At 43.1% G+C, this 23,916-nt stretch overlaps 1 protein-coding gene across 3 annotated transcripts; it reads right to left on the minus strand.

Annotated features, from left to right (window-relative positions):
• Nucleotides 1-3,236: 3,236 nt before the first annotated feature.
• YBX3 (Y-box binding protein 3) lies at nucleotides 3,237-20,610 on the minus strand. 3 transcript variants are annotated; one of them, XM_071422606.1, is made up of 9 exons: nucleotides 20,284-20,601; nucleotides 16,173-16,236; nucleotides 14,408-14,441; nucleotides 9,540-9,629; nucleotides 8,780-8,902; nucleotides 7,538-7,632; nucleotides 5,334-5,505; nucleotides 4,189-4,289; nucleotides 3,237-3,780 (listed from the first exon to the last, which is right to left on the minus strand). In XM_071422606.1, the coding sequence occupies exons 1-8, from the start codon at nucleotides 20,498-20,500 to the stop codon at nucleotides 4,224-4,226; spliced, it is 861 nt and encodes a 286-aa protein (XP_071278707.1). In that variant the 5' UTR covers nucleotides 20,501-20,601; the 3' UTR covers nucleotides 3,237-3,780; nucleotides 4,189-4,223. The 3 variants fall into 3 exon arrangements, with proteins under 3 accessions (XP_071278707.1, XP_071278708.1, XP_071278709.1); XM_071422607.1 differs by having other exon boundaries at nucleotides 7,538-7,629; nucleotides 20,284-20,598; XM_071422608.1 differs by lacking the exon at nucleotides 9,540-9,629 and having other exon boundaries at nucleotides 20,284-20,610.
• Nucleotides 20,611-23,916: the final 3,306 nt, after the last annotated feature.

Consider the following 23,916-nt stretch of genomic DNA (forward strand, 5'->3'; position numbering starts at 1 on the left):
CAAGTGGAGCCATAAATATTCTCAATACTCTGCGTTAGAGTATTGAGAATATTTTAGAGTATTGTTTCCATTAACAGTTTCTTACCAAGAAACAGATGAGACTTATACAAAGCTTCCTGTATAATTCTGATGGAAATTCTTCTGGTTCAAACTGTGCCCTTCTTTCCAGTGTAAAACAACTGAAAGAGTGCTGAAAGGAGAACATTTCACACTCAGGCATCTTGACCTTGTCAGAACGTGTCCTAAAGCTCTGTTTCGAATATTTATTTCATTTACTACTACTGCCCCCCAGATCTTTATTATAGCCCAAATTACCTCAGAAAGGCTCAAGAATACATATGAGCTGTTTTACGTTTTAGCATATGTTCAAAATTTCAGTCCACATTCTTGCAGCAATTTTTCCTGAAATTGAATCTGTAACAGATTTATTATATATATTATATATAAATATATATATAAAATTATATGTAAATATATCTATTTACACATACTATTAAAATAATCTTTTTTTTTTTCTGAACAAGAACTGTACCACAGGCACTACTGGCATGAAAATGGCAGTGTATAATTGATTAATTCTAAGGACATTCGTGGTCCTACTCAAGTCACTATTTACAAGTCAAAACTTACAGCCAAACATTGAACAATAATGTATTTTGACACTAGTCAGAAAATATCATGAAGCTCTGAGTCTTTTCTATCACATTTTAAAACCTTAAGATATCAATTACTCATCAGCTGGTGGTACTAAGTCATCAAGATCTATTTTCTGCTCAGTACATCGTTGTCCTGCTCTAGGACTCAAAATTCAGTCATAGCAGCCTTGCTCCATTATTGCAAACAGCACAAAACAGAAAGTTTAAGCTACCATTTATTTGACATGGCCTCCAAAATCTTCTCATCCCATTTACACCTGTGGAAGGATCCCACTGCCACTTGGCTCCAGCAGATGATTTTCCCTACAGCTCTGAGGACTTCAGAGCATGGACTTTCTCTCTACAGATTCTCTGCAGAACCACAGCAGTGCTGAAGGCTCATTGGTTCTCCAAAAAGCCAAACCAGCAGAAAGCAGAATGATGTCTAAGGCCATGGCTTTAAACTCGGGATCTGCAAAGAGACTCTGTTACTTGTGGATTTTTTACAGAGTCAGACATCCACAGCTGATTTCATAGGCCTCATAGCAAACTATGTAGCACAGGCTTGATTTCCAGAGCTTTTTCCAACAGAAAGTGTTTCACTTCCAAGGCACTTGTTGCACCTGTATAGTTCTCCCATGGCAGCAACACTGTCTGAGACAGAAGCTTACAGTACACCTATTTCTCTCACCAGGCTGTGAATGCCTTGTATTGCAATTATGTTCAAATGAAACCATGCACAAAGGAAGGCCTACAGAACTGTCTTCTTCCTTTCTTTATCCTCCTCAAAAGTTCACAAGCCACAGGGAATGTTTTTGCAGCACATTAGCTACTCCGCAAATTCAAAATCCTTGGAGCTAAATGTTTTTTAAAAAAATCAAACCAACACAACACAAACTTAGCTCTCATCTGAAATTCTGCTCGAGGCAAATAACCCATAGCCTTATTTACAGCACAAGCACCAGCTGCCAAGAGATATGACCCTCATTATTAAGCACCAGGTTTATATTTTTTTTTCTGGGAAATTCAGCTAAGAAGAGCCTAAGAGGCTTAGTAAAGGAACAACTTATGTACAGCCCAAGACATCTAAGATGTAAGTGCTTTAAACTTTGCTAGAGTTAAGCTTACATTTTCATAACCAGGTAACCGAGAGGGATGAAGTAGGTTATGTCAGTCACTGGCTTCTGTTTTATGCAAACATTCTTACTAGAGGCAGGAAAGAAATAACAAATAGAACTCAATGCCAGGACATTACTTGCCTCTCTCTCTCACTTTCTCCATTCATTAAAAAAAAAAAAAAAAAAGGCTAGTTAGGTACTTTTGTTAACCTGATTCAATCTGATCTACATTTTTGCAGAGATTAAGAAAATTGTCTTTAGCCTGTCAAATCTCTCAAGGAAAAACACCTATTGAAGGCAGTTAAAGTAGTTTTTATGACAAGTTCTGCAGTAACACTTCAGTATTTATGAATATCTTGCATCTCCTTATTATGGTGAAATTATCAACATCTCCCCAGTATGTCTGCACATTTAGTTTGGAGCAAAATTTAAGCCTAAAAAATTTATCCTGCTTAAGAATTTTTTTAAGGTACCATTACTTATATTTTCCTCACCTTATTGCATTTTGTGTCAAAACAGACATATTTCTTGATCTTCCAAGTGAAGATTTCTTCCTCAACCAAGCCTATGGCTTTCACTTCACAACCATTAAAAGGTTCCTAATCCCTTGCAATTCAGGCAGCTGTAAGCTTTGCAGCTCAGGCACCACTCAGCCTCTTCCCACCCTCCTTGTCCCCAAGGCAAAGGCAATAGGGTGCAAGGGCCCTTCCTCACCTCCCAGAAGCTGGAAGCAAAAACCTTTTGAGTGCAATTATGCCCTGCACTCTCCACTCAATTCCTGAAGAATAACAGGATTATTTGTTTGAGAAACAAATATGCTTATCTAGGATTTGGGCAACAGCAACTGCGAGACAGTGAGAAATGCTGGACTAGACAATGAAGGACACAAGATACGCACCCAGATTCAACACCTGGAAGACAGCCAAATTTTAGGGAGAAACATTAAAACACCACTGACATTATAAGATAGCTGAGTACTTTGCCCATTAACACAAATGTCACAGGTACAGAGATTTTACTGGCTTGAAATAGAGTGGAGAAGCCAGTCAAACATTATTCAAAACAGAAGCTTAGATAAAGTGGTAGTTACTACACAAGTGTCCTTGAGCAGAGTCTCAAAACTTGGATTCTACTGTTTACACAACACAAAAACCTAGCAAAACAGATGAGAAAAAAACATTCCAGGAACTCACTCCACATCCCCCAAACTCCTGCCACAAGACAGTAACAGGAAAACCCAACTATTAAACATCATTAGAGCGAAAGGAACAGAGGGAACACTGTAAATTATAGCTGTTTAGTACAAACTTCTGCAAAGAAATCAATATACAAAAGTATATCCACATAACCATGCTCAGGTATCATCCACCAAGACACACCAAAGAGGAAGCTCTCTTTCACATATAAGCGCTGAAGGAACAAGAACAAGATTAAAATAATGAATTATTTTATAAACAAACATGAAAAAATACTCTAAACCAGATTTTTTTTTTGGTAGTTGAAATCACTTTTATTTGTGAGGAACGTCACCCATGCTGCACAGTTTCAAATAGATCTTAACAAGGAAAGCGGAAGTTTGTCCTCCCCATGTCCTGCAGTGAACAGGACTGGCACAGAAAAAAAACTCACACTTGGGAGGTTTAGCACCAGCATCCAATACAAAAAGCATTTTATTTCAATTTTAGTTCTTTGGTTGTTTTTTGTTTTTTTTTTTTCCCTTTTCAGTTTGATACCAAAAGAAAAATTGAAAAAAATCAATACTAGCAAAACAGTGAAATTCTAGGGAAAAAAACCCCCAAAACCAAATAGCTCCACAGTTGCTGTTAAAACTAGGGAGGTGGTTCTTTCTGAATCGCTCTCTCTTTCTCTCTTCATGCATCTATCTTGTAGGCGTTCCCTGGATCTCAGCTGCTGGTAAATTTTCTTTTACATTTTGGTATTTCAAAACTTTGCTTTCGTCGTCACTGTTGACAATTTATTGCTTGTGTGTTTCTTTGGTGTTACTTTTGAGTGATACTTTAGGACACCTGTTGAAGAGCCACATGTTAAAAAAATGCAGTTTAAGTTTCACTGTCTCAATAAATAGACAAGATGTCAAATGAAAAGAATTATAACAGGCAGGATAAGCACAACTGGCTTATCCTGTCCATAATCAGGATCTTCCTAAAATAAAATAACTCATCAGCAGATGCTGTTACTATACAGACCAGAGAGCTTCCTGGAAAAAAAGAAATCAATTATAAAGTAAAACTTACTTTGTGACAAATACAGAGGCAGAGGGAAGAAAGAAGAGAAAAGCAGTATCTTGGTTTGCCTATACAGCGTTCTCAGAGCTTATCACAAATATCAAGCTCTACACAAGGCGATGTGGCCAGAATCCTAGAAACATACACACTCTGCTTTCATTGGGAAACAGAACTGTCCATATTCCTTACCTGAGCGATGGTAAAGGTGCCTGGGGAGCCGGACATTACTCAGCGCCACTCTGCTCTGTCACTGGAGCAGGATTTTCAGCAGGTGTTTCAGTTGTCTTTGCCTGAGACACAACAAACTCTTATTATAGGCAAAGGCTGACCTCCACACCCTTCCTCTCTTCAGCAGTACAGCCAGCATAATGCAGGTTTTAAAACAATCAAGAAAAATGCATCTCCAGAAAATATTTAATTTTAGTGTATTTCTTGTAATTGAGTATTACACAGCAGATTCTGTCAAGGGAATACCTGAAGTAGAGACTGAATGAGAAAATCTTTCCTCATTAAAGTAGAATCTCTGTTTGCAAACAGTTTCCTGAAATTGTCTGGTTCAAACAATTCAGGAAATGGATCTAGAGTTTTCAAATCCATCTCTCATGCTACATACAGAGTTAAGGTTTATGGAAGCAGGAAAACACAACTGTTTGCACTTCAAAAATAATTGTTACAGTCTGACCCCAATTAAGAACTATCCAGAAGCACTCCCTATCCTACTGCCTTTTAAGTTCCTTTTAAGATCAGGCACTTATTCTCAAAGAGGGTCAGAAGAAGCAGGCAAGGAAATCAGCATGTCAGATTTGGTCATCAGACTTATCCAGCACATGAATACATTTATTAAAAACTCACACAGGGCAGATCTTGGGCATTCACCCCATTAAAACCTCTGCTACATACAATCATTAAATCATTTGGGTTGGAAGGGGACCCTGAAGATCACCTCATTCCAACCCCCTGCCATGGGCAGGGACACCTTCCACTATCCCAGGCTGCTCAGAGTCCCATCCAACCTGGCCTTGAACTCTTCCAGGGATTGGGCAGCCACAGCTTACCTGGGCAACCTGTGCCAGGGCCTCACCATCCTCATGAGGGAAAAGTTTTTTCCCTCATATCCAATCTAAACCTACTCTCTTTCAGTTTTAACTCATTCCCCCTTGTCCTGTCATTTCAGACCCTTGCAACTGTCTTACCTCATCTTTCCCTTCAGGCCCTGCAAGGCCACAATGAGGTCCCCCAAAAAGCCTTCTCTTGCCCAGGCTGAGGCAGCCCAATTCCCCCAGGGTTCCCTGGCAGGGGAGTGCTCGTGCCTCTGAGCAGCACGCTGTCCATACCTCCTTGCCCTCCTGTGCCGGGGCGCTGGCTGGGCGCGGCCGGCGCCGGTAGTTGTAGGGGCGCCGGTAGCCACGGCGCAGCGGCTGCTGGCTCATGGCACTGGCCTCGTGATGGTTCTCCTTGTTTTCAGCCTCTCCAGTCGCCGGGGCAGGGCGTGGGCGAGGGGGCCCTCTGAGAGGGACAGAAAGAGGTGGTAAGAATGAAATCAAGAAAGGTTAAACTACAATAATTTTAGCCTAGCAAAACCTCCCAAAACCAAGAATCATCCTCAACTAGCAAACCATCCCTTCAGGGTTTGGCTGACGTATGGTTGGAAAGAAAAGACAAGGAAAGTGGGTGTCTCTTCACTGCTGAAGCTACATCACCATATTCTGCTGTCTATCCCACAATGAAGATGCAACTAGCCCCTCTGAATTGCAACTAGCAGAAGAAACAAGCCAGTAGTGGCCACACAGGCTGATTGCACTGAGTTAGCTTTGGCATGGCTAATTACCAGCCTAGTTCTGTTCCTAATTAATGGTGGAGTCCTTGCAATCCTCCCCACTTCTACCTGAAAACCATTCCTGGATCTTGGCTCTTTGCCTCATGTTGCCCTCTTAACCAATTAGGAAAAGCACCTATCACAGGTGAGCTGGACCTGATTAACACTAAGCTATCAAGTCCATGTTCTTGATGTATACAAGAGCATTTCACCTGATTTCTAGTATAAACAATGTTTATAAACTGTCAAAACACAGCCAAAATCCAGTTCCCATTAGCTAATCCACAGCCACCTAGTCCCAAAAGCCAATTTAACTTTTCCAAAGGAACATAACAAAAGTGCCAGTCACTGGATTGAGTGCCTGTAAACAAAAGCAATATCTGTGAACTCAAACAGAAGCATTGTGCACTGATAGGCTGTATCATTCCTCTCATAGGAAAATTGCATCAGAAAATAACAAGTTTCCATTAGTCATGGACAAGTTACTCAGCCTGTGATTCAACCCCATGACATGCAAAAGCCTCACTGGGCTTGCTATGGCACTATCTCTGACTGCCCAAAACTAATGAAGACTTTCAGGAATTAAATTTATTCAGCTTGGATGCCAACAAGCAGCAAGCATCAGTAGTATCCCATTTCCCACAGTCCTAGATAAAAGAGCCAAATTGAACATGAATATGCATAAACAGAAGAGCCCAAACTAGAGGTGGAAGGCTTGTGGTTTTATACCCAGATTCCAAAAGGATGGATCCATTGTGCATTGAACAGGCAAGTCATTACAATTAAGAACAATCTTGTTATCCCTATCAAATTGAGCATGATGCTGCTCTTGCACTGTTACGCGCCTCCTACTTTTTGTTTTTGAACAGACATGCACATGAAAAAATGGGGATTATATCATTTTTATAGTTCATCTCTAAATTCTGTATTGGAATTTGACTTCATAAGCTACTTGATAAACAAGGACAATATGATGAGGGGCAACTGAGTGAATGGCAGACAAACCAGTCTCTTGAGGACCTTTAAAGGCCATTTGTCCAACCCCCTTCAACTAGATCAGATTGCTCAGAGCACTCTCCAACCTGACCTTGTAAGGGGCTTCTATCACCTCTCTGGGCAACGTTTTCAGTAGAACACTATTTCAGTGTTCTACCACACTCATAGTAAAAAAGTATTCCTTCCATTTATACTAAATCTCTTAGTTTAAAACCATTACCCCTCATGCTAATACAACAGGCCCTCTTAAGAAGTTAATCTCCATCTTTCTTATAAGCCCCATTCAAGTACTGGGCAGTCAGCTCCCTCAGCCTGCTGGCCATGCTGCTCCTGCTGCACCCCAGGATATGGGTGGCTTTCTGGGCTGCAACTCCACATTTACCAGCTTACTCACACGAGTTTTCACCCAACAGCACCCCCAGCAGGGTCCCAGATAAAGTATAAGTTATTACTTATCCAGAAAAGTATGAGTGTTCATCTGGGAGGACATGGACACTGCAGCTCACTTCAATATGCTGCTCAGTTGTGAGAAATAATGGGATGCTAAGAATTCTTTGCCCTTTCTAGGCCATTATGGTTCCGAACATACAAGCACATGAAACAAATTTCTCCAAGTAATTAAAATGCTTCCCACTGTGCCTACCATTTGCATAAGTGCTCCCCCACTTGGAAGCCTGTAGAGAGCAGAAAAGCACCTGAATGACCGAGCAGAGGAATTGTACCCACCTGCGATAGCGGGGACGGTAGGTAGGATTCCTGTGCACTTGCTGAAGTTGTCCTCCTTCTGTGACCCCATCCTTGATTTCTCCCTCACCACCCTGCTACCAAAAGAAAACAAGTGTTGTATTTGACAGGCAGTATATTAACCATAACACTGAATGCAAGCTCAAAACAAATATATCAGTACAGAAATCCCAGCATATTGGGTAAAAAGAAGCAGCAGATTCTCAAAAGGCTTAAATTTTAGGCAAATTTAAGATGAGGACAAAACAAGAGCCATCAATGCTGCTCCTGCTCCTCAGACTAAGAAGCTGTTCTTAGAAACATTCTCTCTGAACATATTAACTGCATTTCACTACGTGGCAAGGAAGCTATTGATCAGGACAATTCTTTATTTGAAAAGCTAACAAAGACATCACACAGAAATTTGCCACAGACCACTTCACATTCTACACAGGGAACCCCACACAACAATATCAAGATGTTTTAATATAGAGTGTTTGATGTGATGTAATACAGTTTATCTTTCTACACAGTCCTTTCAATCTTTCAGAGATGCAGTGGTTATCTTCCCCTTTAGTTGTTAATTGATAAAGGTGCACATTGGTTTGGGTGTTTGTTCTGGTTTGATTTTTGTTTGTAATTTGTGTTTTAAATGCCAGCCATTGGTAATGTCTGTTTTAGAAAATGTTACATGAGTTAGAGTTTCTTGTGTATTATTCTTCCCCTCAAAAGAAGGAATTTAACAAGATACCTAGAAACAGAGGTGCACCTTCTGCATCTGATCCAGCAGGAAGCAAAAGCTGTGGCGTCCTAACAGCCCTTAGTAGTCTACCTTAAGTTTGACAGGTATCCTTGCCATTTTGCACAACCACCATGACCATACACAATTAAAAACCCTGCAATCATCTGTGATGTTCTCTCTCATGTATAAAAATGATCAGGATAACTAAGTATCCAAAAGAACTAGGATAGATAGTAGGAACAGTTAGTATCTGAGAGCAGTTGAGGTATAATTGAGAGACTAAGAACTCAAAAAAATAACACTTCTCAGTTTACAACAGCTTTATCCACTTTGCAATACCAAACTGTTCTGGTTTTGTCAAGATGCCTTGTACACCATAACTTGAAAGTTTATTAGACCTATAGACCTTTGTTGCATGATCAGAAGCGCCTCGGACAGTCAAGTAAGAAACAGCCCTGTCAGTACCGTGTGTGGCAGCAGCAATGCAGGGAAATGGAACTCACACTCCGAGGTGGGCCCCGGCGCCGGCCAAAGTAGCCCCGTCGATAGCGGCGCCGGTCTGCAGCGTAGCGGCTGCCTTCCACAGGGACTCCATCTGGACCAGTGACATTAGCTGCTTCTGCCCCCTGTAAGGGCAAAGGAAAGGTAGCCAGGGTGGTGTGAGAAAAGAACAACCAGCTACAGGGAGAAGATGAAACAGGAAAGAGGCTTATTTGCATAAGGAATCACTGTAACTTGGAACTTTCTCCTGCACAAGGCAAAAGGAGGTTTGTTATTCCCAACCCCTTAAACAAGAAAGTTATCATGAGTTAAGAGACTGAAATCCTATCCAACAGCCTGAGTTCAGAGGAGGAAGCAAGAAGGAACTGACAGTCAAAAATAAACCTCAAAAAATGTTCAGGAAAGTAGAAGCATAAGGAAATTGAAAGTTCTTCAGTTATTAAGCTATCAGACTCTAAGACAAATTGTTCAGGGCAATATAGGCCTCAGTTCATAATTACTGGGCAGGCTGTAGGCTTCCCATGTTCTCTCAAGGAACAACTGCAGATTCCAGAAGCACTAGGATGCAGTTTCCTAGTAGCTTTGATACATATCTAGAAATATGCCTTAATGACACCTTTAAAAAACAGATTTCCCCCAGAAAAGCTATATGAATGCCACCAACCCAGTGGTTAACACATCAGACAGAGACATCAAAGACACAGCTAAAGTTGTGCGATATTATCTCTGTTGGACCACACCCTGCAGCTCATGATCTCTCACCTTCTCTCCCTCAACCACATCAAATTCTACAGTCTCTCCATCACCAACGCTGCGCAGGTACTTCCGTGGATTGTTTTTCTTTATCGCCGTCTTGAAAGGAAATGCATAAAAATATATTATTTTATGTTACTTATGTTACACATTCTTAGCCCCACAGATGAGGGAAGGGCAGTATTTATCTGCTACAATTCCAACTCTACACACTAGAGCACTCACTGCACTAAGGTATTTCAAATAGACTGATGTCTCTTATTTCACAGGCCCACCAATACTCACTTCAAGGTCTCCTCTCACTATCTATAAGTTCATAAATCACCTGCTGCTCCAGGATCCGCTCTGTGCAGCACACTGGATATGGACATTATTGCAAATCTCTGCATGAACAGAGTTCATACTCAGTGCCTGATTTCCTCCAAGCTGTACCAAGGCAGCACTAGCAGCAAGTGTGATCCCTGCCTTCTCATTAGGAGAGCAGTAGACCATCTAAAGAGAACTCAAGACCCAGAGCATTTCTGTAGAGGTATTAACTATATGGTATCATGGCAAGTCACAGCAACTTAGTCATAGCAAGAAAAGAATTACTGTAACTCTGGTGTAACAAATTAGCATTTTATCTAAGCACTGTCAATGAGACCACAAATATTAGGTGAGTCTGTAATAACACAGAATAGTACCAGAACAGACAGATGGAATCTTAGCCATCTCTGCAACAGAAACCCCAAAGTAGGACAATAATAGCTATTAATGATAATACTATTATTGTTACATAAAAATAACAACATGGGTTTGGATCAAAGCCAGTTATACACCTCCTCAGACTCACAGGAAACACTCAAAACTCCTGGAGCAATTTTCAGTCAACAAATACCTTGCTTGTACTCTGTGGAGTACTTCTAGGACTCCACAAAAGGCTTTTATCAAGACAAGCCTGTGGTCTGCTCATTAGGCAAGGCTTTGCAAACTGGAAGATGCCAGGGAGAAAAGACCAAGACGTGTGCTGAACAAGCTAATCCAGTCGCTATTTTCTCACTGAAAGATTATTATCTTGCACTAGATTATTAAAGACCAATTCGCATTCCTGATGTGGGAACCTTTAGTTAGCATGAAGGAGGGAGGTGCAGAGCCAGCAAAGAGAAACACACATGGAAACACAGGGCATAAACCTGGCTTAAGAAATTGGATGTGCGGCAGAAACAGGAGAGCCAGTTGTCCTGTTCTGTCTGCAGTTCAATAAAAGCTGCAGAATGACCATCAGTGGAGCTGTTACCTTTGCATAGCAACAATATTTAGTCAACAACAGCCCCAAAATATTTCCAACTGAAGGAAAAATTTATTCAGTTTAAAGCTCATCTTGACTACTCTAGGAAACTTACTTTCCTTGCTGCTCAATACAGTCTCCTTTGTGTTTCAGGCCACAGACCAGCATGTCCTTCTGGCCATACCCTTCCCTATATCTTGAAGCATCCCTGAACAGCCTAAGGAAGGATGCAAGAGTGTACATACTATAATTGTCAAAGCAAAAATATTCCAAGAGGTTTGGAGTTTTTTAATACAGAAACAGAATGACCTGTTCAAGTCAATTCCTTTGGGAATTACTTTAGCAAGCAGAGACTCCACAATTATCCCAAACAACTTTGTTTGCTTTCTCCTGACTTTTTAGTGTAACTGTCCCACTTCTAAAAATCAGATCAAAGTGTTTGCTTTTCCATAAATTTTATTTACTACTACTAAAACCCTTAATCTGCACTGAACTTATTGATTTAGTACTATTTGTACTGAAACAAATACTATTTGACTAAAACTTCTGAACTTGTGCTTTGCATGTGACAGAGATGTCAATAACCTGTACTTCAAACTCTTCCCCCTTCTCTGTAAGTGCAGAAGAAGAAAGGACTAAAAAAAATTTCTTTTCAGCAGAGGGTATACATAAGATAGATGAAGCTCCTCAAATACCCTTCAAAAAGCATAATGAAAATAAAAGCAACAGTATTCCACATGTTTTGTTCCCAGCTTTATGGGCAGAAACTTCAAGAATCCAGATCTGCAACTGCCAGCAGAAGGTAGAGGCTGCAGTAGGCTGGAGCTTGTTTTATAAAGGCAATCAGGACAACTTTAAGTAAATCCTAGAAATCCAAGCAGAAACTCTAAAGCTTTACTACTTCAGCTGCAGATAAACATCACTGAAATAAGCCTCTAACAAGCCTAAGCTCTAAGCTTGATGAAAAGACTTTTACTCTGTGTATCCAGAGGGAAGAGAGCACTCTTCTCCCTTTTACTGTTTACCAGCATGCTGCAGGCTCCAGCTTCTCTGATTCAGAAGACAGATGTTTCATATTAACAGAAAACACTCAACAACAAAGCCTTTCCTTTCCCATGGGGACCGCTGATGAACAGGCAACCAGAAGAGCCTCCAGAGCTAGTTCAGATTCTTGTTTGAAAGAGTTCTTTCCATATGCTCATACCACCACATCATCAGCACATCCAGCCTTGTCCCAGTAACAGCCAAAATTTGTTACACTGATTCCTAGCACAGGTACTTCAGGCTGTGCATGATCAACATAATCCAGTGAAGTGAAGAGAAAGATTAACTCCTCACAGCTCATTGATTTCAACTCTACCTAATTAAATGTAACTACTCTGGCTGCTGACACTTTTCCTGTTGTTAAATTGTGAGACACACTGCAGCCCATGAGGCAGATGGATTCCTTCTGCTCACAGCACCTGTAGCTGACTGACACAGTGCCCTGGGCAGCACCTTGCACCAACCAACCAGACAGGGATGCAAAGTGAAGAGCTGCCCTTCCCAAAAACACTGCCTGGGGCCCCTGCAAGACAAAGGGTTAACTCAAAGCAAGCCATGCATGCCCTAAAAAGAAAAGCATTTTAATCTGTACTAGTTATAAATAGCATCCAATAGCCAGACACCAAGCACTAACCCCCCATTCCAATCATGAGATCGGCCGTTCCATGCAGGGGAGGCAGGGAGAAGCTGTATCTATTCAACTAGGTCAGCCTTATTCTGAAGGGATTAGGAGTGTAATCCAGCCCCTCCCAGGCACGAGGGCACTATCAGCACAGAGAGAGCTTGAAGCAGGATGTTTGCTCACAGCATGGATTTGCCTCCCTCCTCAGCCAACCTCATCAGGAGCTCTGGCCAGAATGTCCCAGGTCTGGGAGCGAGCACATCCATGTACAGGATGAGGAATATCTGACTGCTGCCAAGCCAGAGCAGCACTAGAAGCCTCTACTCTGCCATGCGCAGCCTGCCAGGAGGGTTAATCTGATGCAGGCCTGCACATGATGTGGCATTTCTGAAACAAAGCCAGTTTTGTTCACACCAAAAGGACTTCAGCCACAGGAGATGGGAAGTGCCCACCCCTCTCCAGACACTCACCAGTTTACATTTAGGGTAATAATCTCCTCTACAGGTGAACGAGACAAAACAGCACAGATAACACTACCTTTCTGTTTGGGTCTCAGCTGGCAGCCCTCCCAAGCAGAATAACACTGATCCATGTTATCTGTCATCAGCACAACAGCCATTTTCCAGGATATTGTCTCACAAGTATCAAGGAAACCTCATTTGTCTTTAAGGCAGCGCTGCCTATCCAGAAGAACACGTTTCTCTTCCAGAACTGTTCCCACCCTCCTCTGGACACAATCCCACCAGACCACAGATGTGTCAGCATGCCCACAGCACAGGCTGCTAAGGAAGGAAAATGACCATCAAAAATCCGTATATGCACTGACAGCTCTTGCTCTCAAGCCCACCTGCTGAACCAAGAACATGTACTGTGCACACTTCCCAACATCATTTTCTCTCATAACAGGCACTAGATTTATCCCCTTCCAGCTTCAGCCAGGTTCAGAAAATGGGTGTACACCCTATGACCCAGAGAAACAGTTACCACTGTTACCACAGTTACCACTATTTAGTCATCAAGACGCATGAACTAAACTAACTCTCAGTGTTGACTCACCAGCTAAGGATATATGCACATATCCTCATTCTCAGTGACCAGCTCTGGGAACAAACTTCCTGGTTACATTTGATAGAAATACTGTCACACCACAGAGAAAGCTCATGCTCTCAAAGATCACATGAGCCTGCAGACATTTTATATGGGACAAACTCCTAGGGGCAAGATTGCACTTTCCGGTGAATGATGCAAAACCAGATCTAAGCCAACTAATCATTTGACATCAGCATGGAGACAGCATCCTCTGTCTTGCCATTATTTGCCTGCAACCTGAGAGTCACAGTATAAACTTAGAACAGCCTCCTGACAGCTCAAGGAAAGTTAACCAATAATGAGCTGCTGGGCAAGCTCTCTCTGCTTGGGCATACTTGGCACACAGCCTTCCTCCTCTTCTGCTTAAGAGCAGCTGCCTTGTGCAGAAACAGCTGATGGCAACCCAGGCTGGTTAAGAGCCAGACTAGATCACTTTCTCTCCAATACCAGGGAGGGCAGACAGAACAGACCTGCAAGTGAAGAGAGTAGGAAGAAACAAAAGGCACAAGGAGCATGAGGAAACAGGGGAAGGACAGACAACAGCAGCAAGGTATTCACAGAGGAATCATCTCACCAAGAGGAGACAACCAAACAAAAAACACACCAAAAAACACCTTTAGTGTTCAAATTAGAGCAGACAAAAAGGGTTAAGAAGGGTTAAAATACCTAGCCCTTCATAGAGAAGGAAAACAACCCAACATTTCTCCCTGAAAATTTCAACATACACATCCACTCTAGTTATCTGCAGAAAATACTCTAAGGAGAAGCCAGGACAAGGTTGTGTAGCTGTTGCAGGAAGCTACATTAGAAACCTACTGTAGCACACATGTCTAAGCACAACTCCTGCTGTCTTACCTGATGAACAAACACATCTTCTTTGGTATCGTTTCTGTGAAAAGAAAATGAGAAGTCATGAGAGTTTAGACTTAAGAGACTTTAATAGAAATTCCTGGCTTTTCAAGTGAAAGCCTCCTTCTCCCAGCCTGTAGCACATGCCCTGAATTCCATACATTCTGTCTAAGCCTATGCTACCAAAACCCTGCTCTGAACTTCTATGGTCATTTGCTTGAGAACAGAAAGGGTTCCCAGGCCTTCAAAAGGGTGAGAAGACGGGGGAGGTTCGCTGTAATCTTCTGGCAAATATTCCATGTTTTCTTTTATGCAGGGTGAGCTGATGACTGGACTACTTGTTTTTCACTACTCTAACTCCCCAAAAACATTTCCAGAGGGACTGCAACCTGAGCTGTTACCCCAGAGGTCAAACAAGACTATCAACAGGACTGGCCACAGCTGTTAACAGAGATCTCCTTTCAGTGAAATTCAAAGCAAAGAGGCACAAGAGGTGTTCGGAGAGTCCACAGGAGGAGGACCCAGATATGAACGTGAGGTTTTCTGGATTAGGCCAGACACTTCAGGCTTCCACATACAAAACACAGAGATAAGTCTGAGACCTTGAATCTGTGTTCCCATACAACAAAAAAGAGCCTAAGCCCTGCCATCTGTTCCCTCAATTCCTTCTCAACAAACACAACAGGTGGGTCGAAGAGTTTGTGAAGATAATGCATAACCCCAAATTTGTTGTCCTGAATTGAAGCAATAGTAGATTTCACATTAGGAAGAAAGCTAACAAGTTGTTACACCACAACCAGGCTCTTAGATCAACTGCTATTACAGATTTTAAGAGGACTTCCTAATTAAAACTCTTCTTCTAAGCTTATGTAACACTGGATAATAACCTCCAGAGACTGAGATTAATACCACACCACGACTGGCTTCAGATCCACGAACGTGGGGTCTTCTACCCCTTTCTGCACTGTCCAACTCACCCAAATCTGCCTGATGTGTAACAGCTCAAGGACTTGCAAAGTGAAGTAACTTGTCAGGTATGTTTTTTGGAAGACAAGTGTTCAACATGCAGCAGTTTCATTCCTCAAAAAAGCACACAAAACATTTAAGCCTCTCAACCACAAAGATATTTCAGCCTTAAAAGTCAGAGTTTCCTCCAGTAAACTGGAAGCATGAGTCTTCTGCACCTAAGGTTACATATGTTCACCTAGAAATGGCCAACCTCACCTACAGCTGTTTGGATTCTCAATGCTATTAAGAGGTTTGTTTGTGCCCAGAGAAGAGGGAAAAAAACAAAAGATACAAAGAGAAAATTTCTATGAAACCCAGGCCTGGCATACTTTCAGTGAGATACTATCAGGGAATCTCAATGAGTATCCACTGGATGTATTCTGACCAAGCAGTTAACACTTAAAGTTTACCCAAAAGTACTTCCCCTCATCCTCCTACCTTTCTCAGGCCTTTGAAAAAAGCCAGGCAGTCACTAAAGAGTATGTAGCTCATTAAGAGTGTAGTGGAAGTAAACATGAGAAACAGGTAACAGACCAAATTTGTAGAGTTTGACCCTTTCTGTTTTCTCCCCATACACATAACCTTTTATTGGGGGCTGAGGTGCTTAAGAAAGTTTGCTGAGTGCCTGGCTTAAGCTGACTATCAACTGCATGAGCTTCTAGTCAGGTCCTGAGGTCTCTGTTGCAATCAGTAACACGTGGCCTATCTTGTGTACTACGAGTCTTAGTACAGCATAAATACAACTATCAGAATTTAAACATACCTGTTGATAAAGCCATATCCATTTCTGACATTGAACCACTTGACTGTGCCAAGAACTTTGGTGGCTGGAAAGAAAATTAAAGAAGTTAATCTAAAATATAAGGAAGTACAATAACGTTACATAAATACTTTTATAATTGCATATGAAGTTGCAACCAGACTTATTCTGTTCCCTTAACACTCAAAGTGTGCCTTCATCTCCCAGTTCAGCTCATTCTAATGGAGTAACAAGACACAGTACTTTAACACACTATTCTTCACTCAAGGGTTTACCACACACCACAAAACCTAGCCCTATTTTCAGAATAGAACATCTATTCCTTTTTTTTTATTCTCTATCCCAGAAATGGCCAGCAAAGCTGAAAATCCCACTGCAGTTCATCAGTTCTCTTCAGATTAGTAGCTAGACATGAAATACACCTGAAGGAAACTGTCTACAATTCCTCTCTTTTACTTACAGTTACCCTTCTTTCTTCCTTGGAAACCGGAACTGCCCAAAGTAGCAGTATCAAATACTGTGCAACCCTCTCAAGTGGAAAGGCAGCACATCCTTATTCTGGAAAAACTCCTTCTTGCATTGTCAGCATCACACTAACCAAGTAAGACCCCACAAGACTTGTTTGTTTTTTTTTTTTTATTACTCCTATTGCTAAGATGATCTGTGATTATGATGCCTTAAGTTGTAGCTTTCATCTTTTTCAGATTCCGTACTGTCTTAGTAACTCTGAAGTTCATATAAAAATGTTAGCAGCTTCTCTTCACAGCTGAATTAGACAAAACAATCCTTTTCCAGCCTGAGGACCAAGCTTCAGGTTACAGCTTCAGGCCCAAAAAGAACAAACAACAGCAAATTGATGAGAGCAGTGTGAGAGGATGGGACCTCATAACCTGAAGCTGTAATTGGACAATTAATCCCAATATGTAAATAAGACCAAAACTTATTAAAGTGTGAAAACTCGTGACCAGTCATACATCTTGGGTAGAGCCACAGCAGGATTCTTGTACTGCCCAAGGTGCATCCCTTGAAGGACTTTTAATAAATACCTGCTTTATTCCTTTAAAACTGTTTAGCCTCTGCTCCAGGTTAGCCTCTCTAGGCATCAACTGTTTAGTTACAAAGTGACCGACTTCATGTTCCATGACTTTCAGTATCAAGGCAAGCTCCTGTCTCCCCAGTAAAACAGCATTTACTTAGAAGCCACACTACAGTGTCTTATAGGACCTGGCAAAACCTGTTTCTCCAACTTGTAGGAATGTGTAGGAGGAACTCGACAGTGATGGAGGCAGTTCAACCTCTCCTTACCTCACAGCAAATGGATGGACACCACCAACTTGTACTTTTCAAACCCCTAGTTAAAGGGGAGTTCTAGCCTCTATAATTTAAGAGCTGTTACTTGTTAACACAGCTCAATTACAGCTACTTAAGCAACCCGTATACTTACTTGAAAAGGGTCTAGTCACCTACAGACAACTGCTTGCTAAAAACCTCACATACATGTTTTGGGGGTGGCAGGAACTCAAGAGGCAATAAAGGAAAACAGGCTAGAGAATCTCCAGTTTAGAAGTCCACACCACTCTGCTAGAGGCAAGAAGACACTGTAAATTGTTACCTTCATCCACTATACACCTGTATTCTTCTCTAAATATTCACAAGGAGATGACGGAGCCAGCCAGACCTTTGGTCTCACGACCCCTCAAGTAAGAGCATCTGACAACAGCAGTGCATTGTAGCACTGCTGCTGTTATTACTGTCAATAACAGGCCCTTTCTGATTGCCCTTTTAGAAGTGAAGTTTTTGGTCTTCTTTAATATACTTTTTAGTAGAAAATGTTCTTATTCAGAAGCAGTGAAGTCTTCACATGACTGAGATATCACCTAGCAAAAAAGACTCTGCCTAGTATAACATGCATTCCCAAGAATTCTTGTTTACTGGAACAGAAAAACATTCCTTCAGTGCCAAACTAGTTCAGTAAACAGTGTTCAGCACCAGTATTTATAGCTGTGCTTTTAGGTTTAGTTTCATAGGGACATCACCACATACAGACACCTCCTGCTACCACAATGGCATTGGCTACAAGAGCTCCCTGCACTCACACAAATCAACAGGAGGGGACAGGGGAACACAGAAATAGTGCCAACAGTACCTGCAGGTTTCAGCCTGCTTTGAGAAACAATGCCACTACCACTGCTTCTCTCAACATCATCCCTTCCCTCCTCTGCAAAACAGCTTTGGAATCTGTCAGCCTACTTGAACCAGATTAGGAAGAAGTCTAGGAAGCATGACAAAAACCCTCAGAGGGGTCAAGAGGCTGGGGAAGGAGAGGCTGTCAAAACTCACTCTGTGGCCAGCTAGCTGCTGCTAAGTGGAGGAGTATGCACACAGTTTAAAAGCAACATTGTTCCATGGGGGAGACTCCAATATATTCCCCCTAAAACAGTGTGCTAGCAAAATTAGACATTTACAGTCTCCCCTAAGTATCACTGTGGGCCAAAAAAACTTCAGACAAAAGCATGACACCAAACATCCATGGCACAGTCACTGGTAAGCCTGAGCAGGGAAGTCTGGCAAGGAGGAGGAGAAGCCCAGAGGAAAACACAGTAACCAGCTAAACTGATGAGTCACAGAAGGCAGTTGATGTGCTGACGTACATCCCACCAGCAAGTGGAAGCTCACATACTTCTACAAGATGCTGTCCTCTGACTCTATCAGAGGAAACAATCACCAGCCACTCCTACCCATAACAAAATAGCCTTTTAACAAGGAGAGCCAAAGCTTCCTGTGACCGAGCAAAAAGAGAAAGTTGAGTAACCTTTACCCAGATTCCTAGAAGCCAGACATTTGGATGCCTCAAGCAAGCAAAACATTTTGCTTCTAATGGGATCTTTGTAAAAGAAGGTTTAAGGGAACATAACTATACAGGTGACCATTAACAGAGACATTTGAGGTGGACTTTATTTATAAGTCAATTTTCAATTAGCATTTACAGTGATCATTTTCCTCATCATTCCTAATAAAAAGCTTGCCTAGCAATAAGGCCATTTTACAAAGCCATCACTACGGTGGTTTTCATTTTCCTACTAGTTCAGGAAAGGTACTTCTACCTTCACTTCCACTCACCCCTTCTCTCCAAGCAATAGGAATAAGTGAACAAGGTAAAAGCATTACCAGGAATGAAATAAGCCACATTAAGGCAAGAAGCAGCCAGATATACCAGCAGATATGGATGTGCTGATTCTTGTGTACTAATTACTGACAAATGAGGTAACGGGAAAAAAAAAAAAAAAATTACACAAGCTATGCCTCCAAGCTCTGCTTTGCTAGAATTCTTTTTAACTCCACTCCAGAGAAATCCTTTACCTGACTTCACTTTCTTGCAGCAAGACCTCAGTTCTCCCCTTCAGAAGAGAAGGTCCCGTGTATCCTTAAGCAAATCTGGGACTCTACACTGTAAGTCAGCTTCAACTTTGCCTTTACCAAACCCTCAGAAGTTACACAGTTAGAAACATAGTACACCCCTATCGGCAGCAGCCTACAGATTTGAAGTCCTGTCCTTTTCAACAGGTTGATCCTATTTAATCGCAATGAAAACGAGTCACACTTGCTACGCACTGGGCTTGAGCAGAGAGATGGCAAAATGACATTTCGTTTGTCTTCTCACTGATAGTAAAGTAGAAACCAAACCCCGCCCCTCCAAAAAAAGCCTCAAAACAAACAAACCCCACTAAACTTGGAAGCATTACTAAAGCAAGATTCTTTATGGATAAAAAAGTTGTTCCAGGACCTTAACATTAAGGAGAGGCACACAGAGTTTCGAGCAGCCTTTCTCGGGGGAGACGCCGCCGGCAGGTGCCGGGAAGGGGCTGAGCCGGCCGTGCCGCGCTCGCTGTCCCGCACGCTCCGGGCCGATGAGGCACACACGGGCTCCCGCCCAGCTCCCGAGCGCGTCACGGCCGGCGCCGCGCGGCTCCCCCGGCCCGCGGGGAGGAGGCGGCCCGGCCTGACTCACGGCGTGGGGCGGGGGGCAGCGCGCCGGCCCGGGCTGCGGCCGCCGGCGGACCCCGTGGCCCGCTGCAGGTGCGCCGCGAAGTTGCGAGCAGGGCCCGGTACTCACCCAGCACTTTCTTCGCCGACACGGCCGCCGCGGTTGTGGCTGCGGCGGCGGCACCGGGGGCCGCCTCAGCAACAGCCGCACTCGGCGCGGCGGCGCTGGCGGGGCTCTTGGGAGCGGCGTCCGGGACGGCGGGCGCGGGCGGCGCGGCAGCCGCGGCCGGGACGGGCGGCGCGGCGGGCGCGGGGCTGGCGGCGCTGGTCTCCGGCGCCTCGCTCATGGTGCCGGGCGGAGGTGTTGGGTGCTCGGCCGCGCTCGGTCTTACTGCCCCCAAAATGGCCCCGCCGAAGTTTTAACACAGTCAGCGGGGGCCGGCGCGGCACGCGCGCTGCCTCATTAGCATTTAAAGGGGCCGCGCCGGCAGCCAGCGGGCGGTGTTGGGTGTGCGTCCCGTGGCGGTGCGGGCATGGGCATGGGCATGGGCATGGGCATGGGCATGGGCATGGGCATGGGCATGGGCATGGGCATGGGCATGGGCATGGGCATGGGCATGGGGTGGAATAGCACTGCAGGGCACGAGGAGAGAATCTACAATCTACAGCTCATCGCGTGCAATCTACAACTTCTTCGTGAGGGGAAGCGGAGGGGCAGGCTCTGATCTCCGCTCTCTGGTGACCAGGGACAGGACCGAGGGAACGGCTGGAGCTGTGTCAGGGCAGAGTTAGGGTGGATATCAGGAAAAGGTTCTTCCCCAGAGCGTGCTGGGGCACTGAACAGGCTCCCCAGGGATGGTCACGGCCCGAAGGCTGCCAGAAGAGCTCAAGGAGCGTTTGGATAGCGCTCTCAGGGATGCACAGGGTGGGATTGTTGGGAGCGGTCTCGCGCAGAGCCGGGAGCTGGACTCGACGATCCTTGTGGGTCGTTTCCAGCGCAGGGCGTATTCCGTGATTCGGGGACATGGCATTGCACGGCGTGGGTAGGCGCTCTCCGGCCGCTTGTCCGTGCCTGTCTGTGGCCACACATAGGTGTGTGTGTCCGTGTGTCCGTGTGCGCGGTCCCTGAGGCCGCCCCGCTCGGAGCGCTGCGCGGGCGCGGCGCTGGAGGGAGATAGCGCGGGGGCGGCAGCGGGCGGGTTTGGGGTGCGGCTGCTCCGTGCGAGGTAGAGCGCGCTGCTGAGGGGCTGCGGGGCTCGCTGGGGGCTGCGAGGGGTGTGTGCATTGCCGCGGTCACCCCTATTTCTTCCCACTTTTCTCCCGTCTGCACTTTCATTCCCCCGGGTGTTCTCCAGTTCCCACCCTCCCAGGGCATTTCGTTTTCACCGCTGCTGTCCCGCTGCTGCCTCGTTTCGCTGCCACTGCCCGTATCTCTCTCTCGGCTTCTTGCCTGTGTCTTCTTCCTTTTCCCTGTCCTTCTCCCAATTTTTGTACAGCCTTCACGAGTGTAGCTTTGGTGATGTTTCTACTCTCTTTTGCAGTTTGCACTCAGCAGCACCCCATTTTAATTCCACATTCTCCCCATTTAGTCCATAATTTTCTCTCAGATGGATGCCTGAACTGGAGCATCGGGGACATGGCCTTCTCCATTTCCTCCACAGGCAAGGAAATAACGTGTTCCTGTACACACAAAGTTTTTCCTTACTTCTCTGATACCTGAACACTCAAGGGCACGGTCCTGTTTGTTTTCTCCTTTATCTGCCCTCCTGATCTCCACTTCTCAATAATTCCTTGATAGTTCTTGCAGCTAAAGAGAAGGTCTTTGGAGAGCATCCTTTGCTGAACATGCCTGAGACAGCAAAGCCCGCTGCTACTACAGTTCTCACTGCATCCCTCTGTATACATAAGAGACAAAAAATATTTTTTATCCCAATGTTGTGTTCATTACATTACTTTAAGAATATGTCACTCTGTTTCCTTTTTCATTTTTCAGGATGAAAATTTCTAAGAAGGTGCTCATTGGAATCAATTTCAAGAGGATAGTTTAATTATGTTATGGAAAATGTGTAATCAAGACACTGATGTGCACTTGATACATCAAATTTATTTTCAGTGATGTTGTTAGTTGATTTTTTCTTCCTCAAGTTAATTTTAGAGTTTACTGAAAAACCCATTCAACAAAAAAACCTACAGTATACAAGCTGTGAAATATACTGTGACAGAAAATTGACAATGTTTTCCCCTGGGTTTTTTATTTTAATATGGAAAAAAAATAGGGTAATCTTATTTTTCCTTTTCTAGCTGCCAATATATAATACATTTCCTCTGCTTCAGTATTCAAAGTCATTTCAAGAATTATATTAGAAGAAATCAATACACCAACTTAGGTAACAAAAACTTTTGCATGAGCTAAGTAATTTCTGCCTCTCTACATTCTCTGAATATTTCCCATCAACTTGTTGTAAATTACTATTTCATAGAACTTAGAGCAATACAGAATCATAGATTGGTCAAGATTGGCTTGTCCTTCATGTGTCTGGAAATCCAGGATTAGTTGCTCCATACCTTTCCCATGGATCTAGGTGAGGCTGACTTTCTTCCTAAGTAAACTGGAGGCTCAGACCCCTTGAAGTGTAGGGAAAATTACATATTTCTTAATTAGATGATCACAATGAGCTGGTTTGCCTCCTCACTTGGTATGCAATTATTCACCATCTCATGTAGCCCTCAGACTGGATGCAGAATTATTCGTTCCCTTCTTTCCCCAGAATCCTGTGGGGATTAAACCAACCCCAGTGGATTTGGAGTGCTGAGAACTGGCAAAAGCATCCCATAAGATTTCTGGATCCTGTAGGTACAGTTTATTTGAGGATTTATGGATATGAATTACTTTTTCTATTTATAAGGTGTCTCTTCAGGGGCCTCAGGCTCAGCTGAGAAATCTGAAGGGAAAAACAGGATTATGAAGGTTTTACATGGTAGGGGATATGCAAGGTGCCAGCAGGTCTGGAGCAAGACACACGGATCCCATAAGGTAATGGAAAGACAGATTGAACTTCCAGATTCTGCAATTACAAAATGTAGTGTTGATCAAAACATAAACATTTTGCAGATACAAATCAATTTCTGTAATTGTATTTCTTGGGGAAAACAAACTAACTAACAAAAGACCCCTTTCAATAAAGAAGAAAGGTTCTGTTTCAACAATTGCAAAAACTAACATTTAGAACAGCATTTCCAAATAATTTCATGTACCAAAATTTTTTCAAATAATATACAAATATTTGTATATATAATATATGTGTAATGTGTATATAATATACTAATACAAAAATAACGCCGAATTCTTTTTCTTTTCCTTTACAGTATAGTGTGTAATACATATTAATTTTATATTGTCAAGAGCTGTTTCTCAAAGAACATCTTAAATATTGGAATGGAGGCAGTTTTACAAAATCTACTGAACTGTTTAAATGTTGGTTTGGTTTTTTTTTTTTTTTTTTTGAAGACTTTCATTAAGGGGGAAAACCCCAAACCTGACACTGACTTTATTGGGAAGTATTGTGAATTCTTTAATCTAAAAAGAATCAAAATGGTTTCTAGATTAAGTATCTGCAGGGTCCAGCAGTCAAATGCAAAATGCTGCTCCACCAAGCTGAATGCTTCAGAGTAAAACATAAGGTGTAGGTAAAGGATAAAAAACATTTCCCATGAAAGCCGTGGGAGGTGATGTGGGACAAGGTAACAAAGTTACTGGCAGAGG

The sequence above is a fragment of the Agelaius tricolor genome, unplaced genomic scaffold, assembly GCF_023055355.1.
Source record: "Agelaius tricolor isolate 1412-34295 unplaced genomic scaffold, bAgeTri1.0.p SCAF_3, whole genome shotgun sequence".
NCBI classification, from domain to species: Eukaryota; Metazoa; Chordata; class Aves; order Passeriformes; family Icteridae; genus Agelaius; species Agelaius tricolor.